The 14,892-nt window shown below is 40.8% G+C and overlaps 1 protein-coding gene across 1 annotated transcript in view; it reads left to right on the forward strand.

Annotated features, from left to right (window-relative positions):
- Window positions 1–14,892, forward strand: part of adarb2 (adenosine deaminase RNA specific B2 (inactive)) — a 174,258-nt gene that overhangs the window by 151,526 nt on the left and 7,840 nt on the right. The window contains exons 6-8 of the mRNA XM_026292335.1: window positions 777–928; window positions 2,581–2,749; window positions 12,865–13,046. Coding sequence (XP_026148120.1) covers window positions 777–928; window positions 2,581–2,749; window positions 12,865–13,046 — 503 coding nt within the window. The remainder of the gene's footprint in view (window positions 1–776; window positions 929–2,580; window positions 2,750–12,864; window positions 13,047–14,892) is intronic.

Genomic DNA, 14,892 nt, shown 5'->3' on the forward strand with positions numbered 1-14,892 from the left:
GTTAGGGTAGGGTTACATGTTGGGTCTTGTAATATTCATAGATGACTTTCTGAATCCGTTGTGGCACAAAGGTCCAGACTAATGTTCTAAAACCTCAGCATTGACTTTGGATTATTATATACAAAGTGCATCTATGTGCAAAGTGTCAGTGGAACAGATGAAAAATGACTCCCTGCGTCGTTCGCTGCTGCTGCTGTCATGTTTGAAGCTAGACTCTCTTTTTAAAGTCTGTGGCTCAGCAGATCATTCGCTCTTGCTCTGCTGTGCCTTTAGTGTTGTAACGCAGCACAGGTAGCTGCACACTGCAGCTTGCACTCGAGGACACAACACACAACACATGACCTGGCCTCTTCATTTGGGCCTTGTTGGTTAAGTCATCGATGAATATGTTTCATCACAATGTAATGAAATTGATCAAACTTTGCACGCAGCATTCTCATCTTCTTGCATGTTTGTTTAATATTTGTTAGTTTAGCTCAGCCTGTTATTTAGTTTACAATTATGGTGAAACTACAATGACTCCAACAGAGCAGTGGGTTAAACTCCTTCGCCCTGTTAACCCTGACACAATTGGACAGGCTGAGTGATATCCAGGAGTCTGTCTGAGAGAAGGAGGATGGGCCGGTGTCCATCTCTCTACGTCTCTGCCTTACTCCGTCATTGGAAAAGAAAAGTGGAAATCTGTTTCCTAGACTGTGATGAATGGTGCTGCCTTCTTCATCAGTGTCCCTCATTCTTGTTTTTTTTTTTTCCTTTTCTGTTTTTCATTACTAAAGTAAAAGGCCAGAGGACTGGGAAGACTCAATATTTGTGCAACACAAGGAGTGTGGCTACAGATTGAGAGAAAACATCCATTTCCACATGTACATCAGCACCTCACCATGTGGCGACGGGAGACTCAACTCGCCCTATGAAATCACCACTGACCGTAAGACCCCAGGCCTTTCTGTTGCCTTTGTTTGTCATAGGTTAGTTAAGATGAGATAAGATAAAGTAAGATCAAGCTACTTTAATTACATGCACAATACATTTCTATTCAATGTAAGCACTCTCATTTTCTTTGTTTCATTTCATTCAGTCAGTTTATAGAGAGATAATTTGCTCTGGCAGATATTATGAAAGCCAATGCTCTGCTTTTTTTTTCCCCCCACCAGACACTGTCAAGAAACTGGCATCCTTTTCATGTCACACTCCATCTTTGGCCTCTTTCAGCCACACTGTGCTGAGTAGATGACGTTTTATTGCCTACCAGCTGAAAATAAATTGTATATTCTTTTAGATGGTTTGTCGAGAATTTTGCTGGTGGCCCATGAGTTCGGAAATGTAATCTGGACGGCAGTTTCCATCAATATAATGTATATATTTCCCCATCCTTTCATCACAGACTGGAGCTGCTCTTCCGCTCTATGAATACATATAGAGTGGCAGTACATTGTGAGATTTTAATGAAACCAGCAGGGATATAAAGAGCAAGGGAGAAAAGACGATGCTGTCATCAGAGAAGCTTTTGAACTTTATGTTTTTGGTCATTAAACCTTTTAAATGTTCTGCAGTGCGCTCTCAGAGATTAGAAAAGTATCTTTCCCTGACTGTTCTTAAACATTTCTGAGCTGGAGGCTGGGTGCTTAATTTTTAGCTGCTGTCAGATCAGCTGCAGCAACAGCTTCAGAAGGAGGAGGTGGAGGAAGAGAAGGAAAAATGCAAAGAGAGTTTATATCCACATAAATAAGGGGTTATTAAAACAAAAAAAACATGATTAGCTACATTTAATCGCCAAATAAGGGAGTATATTGCTATTTTACTGAAAGCAAGAAAAAAAAATATCTGTAATTCATCCTGTTTGTTTGTTTCTTTCTCATTTGAGGTCATGCTGGCATGTACATCCACATAAAACCACAGGCAGATGTATAAGAAACATGGCAACCCTGATGTTGTTGACAACATGAGCACAAAGACCTTAATCAATCCATATTTAGTGTAAATAGTCCAAATTACTTCGATTCAGGGGGATGTTTCCTCCTTCACCTTAAACTGCAAATATCTCACAGTCCACTCAGATGTTTGCTTTGTGAACAATTACCAGTGGAAATGATTAGGTGTTCTAAAATAATACATTTAACCAGTGTAAAGAGGCAGTTAACCTTATTTAAATGTTTTCTTTGAAAGGAACTCAGATATTTGTCCTAATCGATGACTGGCTGCTTAATGTTGTCTGAATGAACTGTACAAATAACAAGGATATGAATCGTGATAATTATCTGATCATTGTCATAATATTGAGAGAAACTTTCAAAGTTTTTTCACTTACTTTGCATGCAGCTAATTGCACATGAACACTAATGATTAGTACATCTCAATTTATGCAGAGAACACTTGCTAATGTGTACTGAATAATGGAGTTTTTCAAATATATGAAAAGATTTAAGAACGGTTTAACTAAAGTCTTTCTGACGTGTATTTTAAAAAGACAAATTGAAATGATTAGATTTTAAAGTTTGCTGTTATTTAGGAAAAAAAAACACAAATTCAATTAGCAATCCAGCAAAGGAATAACACGAAATATGTGTTGTGTTTTTTTAGTACACAACAGCAGATGTGTAATGAGAAAGCACCGAAACCAACTGCGGACCAAAATCGAGTCAGGCGAGGGGACAGTGCCAGTGCAATGCAAAGGGCCTGTCCAGACCTGGGACGGCGTCTTACAGGGGGAGCAGCTCATCACGATGTCCTGCACCGACAAGATCACCAGGTCAGTGAAGCTGCGTCGGGCTTTAAAACTTTCTTTCTTCTGGGATATTTGGTTCCTTTATATTCTGCCTCATTTTTATCAAGTGGGCCAAAATTAAATTGGACAAAAGCATCTTTCTGTATTGCTGAAAACAGATTAAGGCCTGTCCTGGCTCTGTTATGTTGACTGGATGATTATGTTCGAAACAGTTTTGAAATTCTTACCATATTACATTTATATCTGAAGTGTTCAGCCACTGAATTCAGTCAGAAAACTTTAACACCAATGCCAAAGCCTGTAAACAGAAGTCCTTAATTTCCAGTCCTGCCCCTATGAGTATTTTTATATTGTGATAATTGTACTGTAAAGGTGGACAAATGAAACCCTGTATATTAAAAGAATAATTACACCCCACACCAGCAACTATGGGTCTCCAGTTAGCTGTACAGTAAGAAGCTAGTTCAGTATCATGCAGAGGCAAAAAGGCAAAGGACGACGCTGTCAGAGGAAGTAAGAACGGAAAATAGTAACCCAGACTGTAAATCCTGGACTGGCTCTTACTTTAACAGCTTTTTTTTCCTTCAATAAGAACAATGAAAGAACCAAAGCTGTTGTACAGTGTTAGCAATAATAACAAATGCTAAATCACAGTAGCCTCAAGGCATTTTACATAACAAGGTCAAGGCCTTGCATTATAAAATTAAGAAAATAGGAAAATCCAACAAATTGTAAATGTCTTTAAAGACACAAATGCTGAATAGCCAGTTTCATAAAGGTGAGTGGCAGCAAAAGGCACCAGAAACGTCAGTGCCTTGTTAGATCAGTCTATTCTTAGTAAGCATCCTGCTATGTTGAAAACTCCACGCAGAAGAGCTCAAACCCAGAACCCTCTTGCTGTGAGGGACAGTGCTAATCACTGCTCCATCATGCCACCGTGATGTGAATCATGGTCAGTGCTTTTGCTTGGAAGGAGACATTGAGTTGTTTTAAGCAGCTGAAACGGTTGGTCAAATACTTGAACTTACGAAGCCACTTGAAATCAAGGAATCAATCTGACAGGAGTCCTCAAAAAATGACCTGTAGGCATCATCTTTATGGCCAGTGCCTCTCTGCAATGGACATCTGTAACCAGTGGAGCATGACTTCGACCTTTATCTCCACCTTGGTACAACCTCTGTTGCTGCTTAGTCCCAGACACTTTATCCCATCTAATTCACTGGAAATCATACATGCATTGAGAGTATGTGAGAGTAGAGGTAAAAAAACAGAAAATTTTTGTTTATTTCTTCATCACATTCATATCAATTGGTGATAAAGTTACCACAAATCATCAATCCAAGCATTTCACAGCAAGCTAAATGAAATTCTCCTCAATGTCCATTATTATCCCCAATGACAAGATAAAAGATCAAAAGTAGGTGATTTAAATGAAGAATAAAATGTAGCTACATCTTGTGGATATCTTTTATTAGCTTTGGTTACATAAATATGGTCAATTTAAACATAGAACTTTTAATTATTGAAAATGATATTCAATGTGAGTGCTCCTGGACAATCTGCTGTGGGTCATTAAGTTTCCATTTAGGGATACGACTGGGATCATTAGTGGTTTGTACTTTTGTAAAATGTAAACACTTTGTCTTTTTGGCATTTAGACCTAGTTTACATTCACCACAGACATCAGGAGGTCGCTAAAAATGGCTCTAAGTCTGGAGAGGGGCTGGTCTGGGGTGTGGGCAATGGCATACTAGATGGAAAAAGGCAATGGGCCTAGTACTGATCCTTGAGGAGCATCTTTATCAACCATTTGTGGGCTTGATTTGATTCCATCTGCAACAACAGTGCAAACCCTATCAGAATTTTTTTTATGTATATTGAGACCAGCGGTATCAAAAGCCTTGGACAGATCTATAGAGTGTAGCAAAACGGCAGCTATAGCAGTTTTTAAGCTGTGACCAGATTAAAAAGCTACACTGCTGTGGCAAAAGGACAGAACTGACCTCCACTACGCCTCATAGTTACGAACTGACTAGTGATTCCAGGATTTTGGTTAGACAGGACAGTTTGGATGCAGGTTGAAAGTTGTTAGGGTTTATTCAATGGAATCACCTGAGCAGTTTTCTATATTATATTATGGGAATTCTTTATTTCATTTATTTATCTAGCAGGAAAAACACAAAGAAAAGGACATTGCTAGCTGTCAAATTAAAAACTGTTTTCCAACAGGTTCCCATAAAGTGAGGTTAATGGGTAAAATTGTGCATAAATATGAAAATAAATCATGCTAATAATTCATTCCTCCCACTTAGTAAAAATATTACATTGAGAAACATAAACTACTTTGTATTAAAAAATAAAAGGTGGATTAAACATCTGTACATGTATATGATATGGGAGCAGGGAGGTGAAAGATCCATAGGTCAGAGATGTCCTCACCAGTTTATTATTGCATTATATACCTTTGCCTATGTGAGAGAAAAGTTATGTGTAAACTGAGGACAAAGAGAGGCACAATGTTGTGATGAGTGTTTCCTATGGATAACATTGTTAATAGCTATGACACTTGTTTTAACAATGGGCCCATTCTGCCATTAACTGGTGGAAGCAGTGTGGGGATCATTTTAAGAAAGGTTGAATGATTGATAGAAGGGTTAACTTTATTAGGAGATTAACTTCCTTATGAGAAGGAGTCATCTCTGTTTAGATAAAGCAGTTTAAAATGGGCTTCATGAGCCAGGTAGGGGTTTGTCTGATATTTACCTTACCTCATCTGTGTCTATCCAGGTGCATGTGTGTTGCTATGAGCTTTATGTGAAGTCCTCGTGGTGACTATTGAATTCCCATATGTGACAGCTGATCCTCTTCTAATGAATTAGTTTATTAATCACGTCATTGTTTAATCTCTAAATCTGTGTGGCCAACTCTATAACCCATTACCTCGAGTCACAAGTAAACAAAAGACCAAGAGCAGAGGTGGAAGAGAGCAAAAGGTAGAACACCTGGTTAACAACCGTGGAATGGTTTCAGCACTCAAATGGAGCAGTAAACATGAAAAAGGTAGATAGTGTTTCACCTAGGTTAATTGGTAAGGGAGGGTTAAGCAGTACTTCTTAAGATCTCACTAAAATCAATAAGGTGAATTCCAGCAACAGGATAATAACCAACGTTTGCAGGACACCAACAACCCTGTCAGTGAAGAGGAAACAGGAGGTTGGGCTAAAAATCAAGCGTGTTGTGAGAGTACACAGTAAAAGAAAGAGAAGGGCCCAAACCCAAAGTAAATTCACTTAGGACTAGTGAGAACGGTATATGGGCAGTTGTGTGTTCATGGACATGACAACCACTGAGTACCGCTGTACCATGTACAAAGAACCTATTGGATAAATTGAGACAATATGCCTCAGACCTTCCATGCAAATTCAAACTGTGCTGCCTCCAGTTTGGTCTTTTACCATGGTTGTTATGGCCCCTGACAGTACACGATGTACATTAGAAAGTGGCTGGGAGCTCCACACTGCCTAAGCTCTGGAGCTCATTATGACAAGTTCAACAGTCCCATCTGAGAGGAAGTGGAACCCAAAGGAGGCAGTGTTGCAGACTCAGACAGCTCTTAAACATAGGGAGATTGTAGGGCATGTACAGCTTTGGCCCAAGAACATCACAGGTTACTTTGAGTAAAGCATCAGCAGCTGACAGAAGAAAGATGGTTGTTGAGGAGATTAGGAGGCAGGACGAGGCTAGTAGATCTGTAAAGGCAGTCTCTCAGGCACAGCGGGGACAGTGGATGAACTGGGGAAGTGTAAAAAAGAAAGAAACTAAATTGGAGAGAAGTGTGGGACATGGAGGCAAGTAGGATTAGATTCATGCCAGGTGCAACATAATATGTGCTACCATCTCCACAAAGTCTGAATGAACGGGTAGGTGAGGACCCAGCATGTCCTTTGCACTTCACTGTGACTAATCCTTTCAGGATGTAAAACAAGCCTGGCCCTTATGTAAAACACCTGCAGGCACAACCGAGTGGTGAAGTGTCTAGCGGCAGCTGCTGAAAGTAAACACCTGTAGATGACAAGAATAACACTGGTCTACAGATTTTGGGAAATTATCGACCTCCGAGATAAAATGTGCTGATTCTTAGAAAACAGTGATCAAGGTGATCAAGGTCGGCACACTTCAGTCAGTTCTTAAGAAAGTTACGTTATTGGTATCAATAAAAGATCAATTTATAATGATTGGTGTGGCACCATTCTCATTGCTATATCTCCTAATTCTGATGTATTTTGTAAATTAATTGAACAAATTAACACTCAGGACTTAATTTGTCTTTATTAGTGACCCAGTTCAGCTAAAATTGAACTACTTTCATTTCCAAGGCTTTCTCCTTGTAGACCAGTATAATCGAGGAGGGACTTGGTTTGAGAGGGTGACAAAGGCTCCTTCATACTGTAAGTTCAACTTAGGTTAGGGCAGCTAAAGGCAGCTTGTAGTCAACTCATAGTGTCTGAGGAGATAGGACCAACCTAAGACTAGATCTTGTTCTGTGGTCAGAAACATGGAGGACTGTGTATTTGTGAACTTACAGTTCTCTGGGAAGACGCTGTAGAAACGGGATTCGAGAGGAAAAATCTTTGATATATAAAACTGGCTATGGAGGCAGAGCAGCGTGGCTGGAAAGTCAAGGTCCTCCCACTGCAGGTTGGTTGTAGAGGGTTTGTTAGAAAGTCAGGTTTTACTTTGAATGAACTGGGTATAAATGAGTGGAGCCTAAAGCAGATGGTAAGACATTTGGCTGCCAGTGTGGGAAGGTCCAGAGAATGGCACTGTGGCTTATGCTGAGATTGTGACTGTAAACTGAGGTAAACCTGATTGTAGTAACTGCATGAGGCAGGTCTAAGGTCTGAAGGTTTCTGGTTTGGATAAGGTTTTCTCAGGTCAGAGCGAATGTTGGTTAAGTGCAATGGTTAGCAGAGTATTTTGGTGGATAGGGTACCATGTTACTGCTGATTTGGTTATGAGGACTTCCCAACAAATATTTGTGCATGAGGTAGGCTTAAGGGTTGCTATGTTAGTTAGCTTGATACTGCTGAGTTCTTACTTAATTCTGCTGCCGAGCAGGCTGTCCAGGCCAGCAGCAATATTTGTTTATTTTATTTACTAGCCAAATATTTGTTACCTGAGGCAGGTTTGAGGCCTACTAGTTTGGTTTTCTGCTATTACTTTAGTATTTTCTGCAGCAGTGTGGACTGTCCAAGCTAGGGGCACATGCTGAAGTAGGTTTGAGGCCTACCAGGCTACTGTTGAGCCTGTTGGGGGCGCGGGTGCAGGCAAAGAAGGGGGTGGTTCTGGGATGCTTGAACACACTGTTGAGTTATGTTGTTGTCATCATGGTCCAAGTCAATGAAACATTATTTAGAGGGTGCCCACCTGGTGACCCTGTAGACTTGCCTGCACTCAGAAGCTCCATAGGGCTTGTGTATTTGGTCCACAGGGATCGCTGTTGGTATCTCTCCTCAGCTTAATAATATCTGATGGCGTGATGACAGAAAGTAGCTTGGTATATTATATACCTCATGGTATTCAAGGCACCATGACAACCAGGGTGTGAAATCAGTGAAACCACTGACAGTCATTGTGACTATGGGGTTTACAGCTGGTTCGAGAGTGGTCTTGTTGTTGATTTATTTATTTTTAACTCCCCTTTCTTTTTTTGGCTACATATCTTTATCCTTTCCTGGGCACACTCCATTATATATATATTAGTAACATGCTGTGTCTACTTTACGTTTATCAAAATGTAAGGAATATAATGTCATTCTCTTTAGTGAAACTAATTTATGTGCATGGAATGAAGCTCAAATTTATCTGGCAACACTGTGTTAGTATAAAGCAGAAACTAATGAATATAGAAATATTCACACTTCTGTATCTGTAACTACCTGTAGCCGACCACTCAGAGTACCAAGCAAACAAAGAGCTTCAGTTTTCACAGTGTCTTTATTGCTTTATTAGTACATTCAGAGGAGGTTTGGGCCTAATCAGTTAATAGGATTTTGTGTCTAACCAATTTGGGAGGTAGCAGCCTGTCGGACGTTCTGTTAAACTTTTAGACAGATGTAAATTATGCAGGTCAGGAGTTGTTGGGCGAATGAACATTAACTCTTTCTTTTATGCAGTTGGCATATATTGTTTTATATATATATATGGTCATTTTCAGTCACACCTAAACTTATATGCATTTCCCATCTGCTAGATTCCCCTTATTTTATTCACCACCTCCAGACTCTATAACAGAAATTTACAATTTGTTCATTTCTCTATTATGAAAATGTCAATGTCAGGACATACTGTTGTCTATTTTCTTTTTTTATGTGCATCTCTGGTGCTCTGAACAAACCACCATAATACAATAATATGTTTCACATTCTGTTGGTTTGTGACCAGTTTGTGTTTTGCATTGCTGACATACTACTTGCTTCAGATGGAACTGCATTCAGCCCCTACTGGGCTCCTACATGTTGTTTTGTGTGTGTTGTGTGCTCAGTCCTGTTTTCTATAGTTTAACCATCAGTCTTAGGACATTATTGAGAATGTATATATTCTGGCACTGGGGCTGCTTGTTAATTGATAGTTGGGACAAGTGTTTGTGTTCTCTCTGTGTTGTGTTAAGGTGAATATGGTATAATCATCCTTGGGTCTATCTACATTGGGTCTTGCTGTGTTTTGAGCCCCTTTTAGACTGTTCAAAATGAGTCAGCTTCGGGTAGGATTTCTACAGGCCCCTTTCAGATCAGGTCCAGAGAGTCAGTGAGGTACAGTGACTGTACTTGGAACCAAAAAGAAGCTTTACAATTAACTCAAGGGCCATTCACAGGTCACATCCAAAAACACTTAAATGCCAGTTGTGATACTTTCTCCTGCTCTCCAAAGTGCTCAGGAGCATGCACTCCCATAATGCCATTGCTAAGTGACCATGAGCTGCACGCTGCTTGACAACAAGGAATTTGCAGGATATAATTGGATTTTGCTGTGGCTCTGCTACTAGGACAAGAGGAAAAAAAATGCTGTGTTTGCACAAAGAAAATAAGGAAAGTCAAATGTTACGTGAAGAATGAGGCTGATTGGTTGGTTCTTGTCAGAAGCTACTGGTCATACCAGAACAAGTGATGATCTAATAACAAAATCCTTGAGTTTATTGATCGGAACCAAGTTTTGTGGTTCAGGAATTCAAATCTACTTTACAAGAGAAGGAATGTTTTATTTTTTTCTTTCAACAATTTCATTGTCATACCTACAAAACACTTGGCAGTAATTCCTTCCTCTAATTAGTCTTAAGTGCTGTGGTGTGTTAGGACATGTTACTCCTTTACTAACCCTGTGACTGGCTGGTTTTCTGACACGTCTGTCGTGTGCCAACAATATCAGCAATTTGTTTCCTTATGCTGCTTTTTAAAATATCTTACTTCATACAGGATAAAGAGATTAAGAGTCCTGAGAGCTGACAGTCTGATTTCCCTCCAGAGGTTGGACAGGTTTAAAGTCCCTTTGTGTGGTGGAGAGCAGTAATGAACAACTCTGGGTTTCCCTTTCATCACAGTGTATCTACATGAAGTTGAGCCTTTCTCAACTGCTGCTTTGTCAAACTCAGTGAGCACAGAGATGCAAAGCCACATCACAGTGAACAGCAGATTCCACTGTCCTGGCAGAAAGAGGCAGAAATATCCAAAAAGATCCTAGTTTACCGAAGAGGCTACGAACTGAGTGTCTTAGATTAGTGTGTTGTTGTCCATCACCACCACAGAGGACGCACAGCTGCGTCAGCTCACCATCAGAGATTGTACTTTTAGTCGAGTTGCTTCAGTGTCCAAGACAGATCCACAGTGTCATTCCTGTAGCTGTGCCAAGTACTGAATGGGGTATTCATTGAAAGTAAGTCTTTACCCGATGCTGCATCTTTAATATATCTGAAATAAATTTGTACCATAGTTTAAAGTTTGTTGTCATGACTGGGAACAGGAACTGAATCAATATCAGTGAATTTGGCTTAGTAAGCCCTGCATTGTGCAGACTAAGCAGTACGGGACCACAGCTGAGCCACTGTTGTGTGTCTGTGGGGAAGGATTGGCACAAACACAAACACAGACACAAAGAGAAAGAGAGAAAGGTGAACCTTTCTCCTGTGGAGCTGCTGTTAATTTGACCAATTTGATTCAGTTGGCCAGGGCTGGGGATGGTGTGATTAAATCTACCCAGGTCACCAACGGGGGTGAAAGCAATTACTTTCCAAAAAAATAGAGTGACAGGGGAGGAAGAAGGGACACCCTGCTTTTCTTCCCTCCCACCCAGTCTTTCCCCTCCAATCCAGCTAGGGTAGATGGCAGATGCACTCTCTTTGCTCCACAGCCTCCTCTTTCTGTTTTTTTTTTTACATTGCTGCAAATGATCGGTGGCTGTCGTTAAAGTGAGTAGGTCACCAAGGGCCAGTTTATCAAGGTCAGGGTGGAGGGTGGAACTCAGAGGAGCTTAGGACTCAACATAGTCATAGTGCTGTAATCTTAAAGTGATCCCCTGGATACTCTTTTTGTCCTCTGTAACACTCGTTTTGCAGCCTCACATTACTTTTTATTTCCCCGCTTCCTTCAGTTCCTGCACTTTATTATAGCTAGTTCAGCTTTGACCATAGAGGAGTTTAGGATCTAAACGTTTCTCATAGCAGCTTCACCTGATGCTCATCATTTTGTTTTCTTAATCCATGCCCGATTAAGCTTCTTTGCTAATATTTGATTTGAAGTAGACAGCTGGATTTAATTGAGGGACCTAAATGGCTTTTATATAACGATGATTCAATTCCACCACAGATTTATGCAGATGAACACATTACTTTAATGGTCGGCGTTTACCGGGGGAGGAAAGAAAGGATAGATGTAGAGAGAAAGAACGAGTGGTGGGGGCTCTCTATCCTCCACACACACCACAGCCAGATGGCTGGTTTTTCTTGCATGAGATTGGAAGATGTTTCAGATTCACGGTGTTACTTTATGGGTAAATTAATATTTCAGGCTAAAGTATTTATATTTGGGTGGAGTGTGTGTGTGTGTGTGTTTTCTTTTTAAACACTTGCTTGAAGGGAAGAACAGATCTTGCTGACAGGATGCAGGTAAACCACGGCAGCCAGCCGCTACGTCACAAGCTCTTTTAGTGATTCCTAGAAAGACGCTGATGTTAATTGGCTGCTCAGGTGGCGAAAGCAGTCGAAATGAGTAATTATGAAATTATGCAAGAAAAAAGGAAAAAACATTGCATCTATTATGAAGACACTGATTAACAAAACGAACACCAATGTAAAAATAATAATCCAATCCAGTAAACCAATGGACTGTGCCTCAAGTTGGAGTGCTCAGCTCAGGTACACAGCAGGCTTCCTCTCTCTCTGTCTGTGAAGGGCGACGGTGATCATACACATAGATATTAACATCTGCTAGTTAAATAGTAGGTGGCACATGACCAGCTGGCTGCAGTATTAGTTGTCAGTGTGGGGCTGGCAGAATTAGCCACAGAGTGAGTGTCAGTCATGGATCTTCTCAAGCTAATTTTCAGGTGATCACCCCTGTTGCTCAGCACTCAGCGGTGGCTTTGCTCCAGCCCGGTGCAGTGCATTAACCTCAGCAGCACTGATGAACGCACACACGGTAATGTGTTGTTTCATGTAATGAATACTGCTGTACTGACCTTTGGCTGTGTCGTTGTTGTTGTTGTTGTTGTTGGTGGTGATGGCGATGATGTTTTTTTTTTTCCTGTAATCAGGGAAAGTGGGGAAGCAGGATGTGTGTACAGTACGTTAGATAATGTGTGTGTTGTCATCACGTCCCACATTAAGATAATGATCAAATTGTCTCCACCCGTCATTGAAGCTCTCACATCCCTCTCTCTCTCTCTCCCCCCTTTGTCCACCTCTGGTTCTACCTCTCTCCTGACCCGTTCTCCCTCACCTGAACGTTGATCATACGTTCCTTCATTCACTCTACTCATCGTTTTCACTATACTTCTGTAAACCCTGGTAACATTTTTCCTCTTTCTCATTTCTCACCGTTCTCTCAACCAAACTGCTTCTCTTTCCTTTCTCAATGTTCTCCCCTCAGATGGAACATCCTGGGCCTACAGGGGGCATTGCTGAGCCACTTCGTCGAGCCGGTGTACCTGTACAGCGTGACTGTTGGCAGCCTGCGCCACACGGGTCATCTGGGCCGGGTTCTTAACCAGCGGCAGGAACGCTTGGGCCAACTACCAACCACGTACAGACGCAACCAACCCCTGCTCAGCGGTACGACTACGACACAGTCAGACATGTCTCTGTGGGAGTCAGAGGAGTTTATCGACTTAGGGAGCACACATGAATCTCATTCATGAGCTTCAATACGTGGGCGTTATTTAAGTGACACTATTTGCACATTGTGAAATGTGAAACTATATGTACATCTGAGATTGCGAATGTTTGTAAAAATACGTAGACAGATCTCTGTATATTTAAAGGAATCTGAAAACGTGTATTCAAACTTACAAGTGGACTAAAATTTGTAAATGTGCACAGAGGTTTCTAAATGCGCACACAATTTTATAAACGATGTGCACTCAGATTTGTGAAAAACCAAATGTGATTGCCCTTTTACTACGAGTGAAGACTGTGAACATTTAACTTCTGGAGCTGGAGAAACACCTAATTCTTTATGAGTCACCCTTCCAGCCTGCAGACCAGTCGCCTGGAAAAGGGCCTCAGTAGCTATTGCACAGGACCAGGCTGAAGCGGTTACTGGTTTTAGTAGCCTTGCTGGACCATAGTATCTGTGTACCATATTTACAGAGAGTGTTTTACTTTAGCACAGCCCAGCAATGTTACTTATGACAGCAACTAAGAAAAACACAAACATGTCCTTTCAACGAGCGGTTTAGACTCATTGCAGTCTGCCTTGGTGCTGAAACCCTGGATCATGGAAGTGAATCAATGACTAAAGGTCTGAGAGAGCACAGACTTATTCAGACTGCTATTTAATGTGGAATGATCTGTTTCTCCAACTCTTGAGGCTAAGAACTTGAAGTTGTCACTCATAATAAAAGAGTATTCATGTTCATGCTTTTCACTGCATATATCTGCAGATTGTACAAATTCTGTTTGCATTGACAGATTAATGTAGACATTTACAAATCTCACTACACGTTTACAGATTTGTGAACATAATTTACAATGTCTCAACAGATTTAAGTCCACACAACTTTAGATTCCTTTAAAATATTCATAAATCCGACTGCAGACGTACAGATTGTTTCACAAAGACACAGACATGAGGTACGGTTTCACAATTCTCCTGACATTTACAAATAGAAATGCTACAATAATAGCCTATAGCCTAGGTCACTAACAGGTGGACCGCGGTCCGGGTGCGGACCCAAAAGCTGCCCCATACGGACCCAGACCTACAGCCAAAAGAGAAGGTTATGATTTAAAACCTAACGGGGCACTTCTATTTCCACCGGCTTTTGTAGACTTTACGGTAGTGGAAACGCACAGACCAATTGCATGCGAGTTGAGCCATCCCACGTGATACCACTCAGCCAATCAAGTCTGTGCATCCCAGGCGGTAACGACTCTACAGTGTAAACAGAGCTAGAGGCAGGTTACACATGAAAAGACGGTACAAAGAAAAAGAAAAAAGGCGATACATGTAGAAAACAAAGGGAGAGAAACAGGCGAGTGAGACGGAGAAAGGGAGAGAAAAATAAGGAACAAATGGGAACAAAAAGAAAAGTGGACAGCGAAAATAGAGCATTTAATCTGGAATGGACAGACTCACTTCTGTTCATACTTCCCACTGGGAACACTAAACCAGTGTGTCTCATACGTTCATTTATTAAAAGTGCCAATGTGAAACGCCGTTATGAGACACAACATAAAGATTATGACTTCATTTGATTTGACAGTCAGTTGATAAAACTACTAGGCTACTTAAATACATATCACACTAACTAGTTAGACCTTATGATCTTCCTGACCTTTGCTTCAAGAAATCTTCTCTAACTGGACCTCTTTAAATTTTAGTTGAATACCCCTGGTCTATAGCCTGCAAAGTGCTTGTGTCCGTTATGGACACGTCTTCGGGTTCCTCAGAAGTTAC

This window comes from Mastacembelus armatus, chromosome 20, assembly GCF_900324485.2.
Source record: "Mastacembelus armatus chromosome 20, fMasArm1.2, whole genome shotgun sequence".
Classification (NCBI taxonomy): Eukaryota; Metazoa; Chordata; class Actinopteri; order Synbranchiformes; family Mastacembelidae; genus Mastacembelus; species Mastacembelus armatus.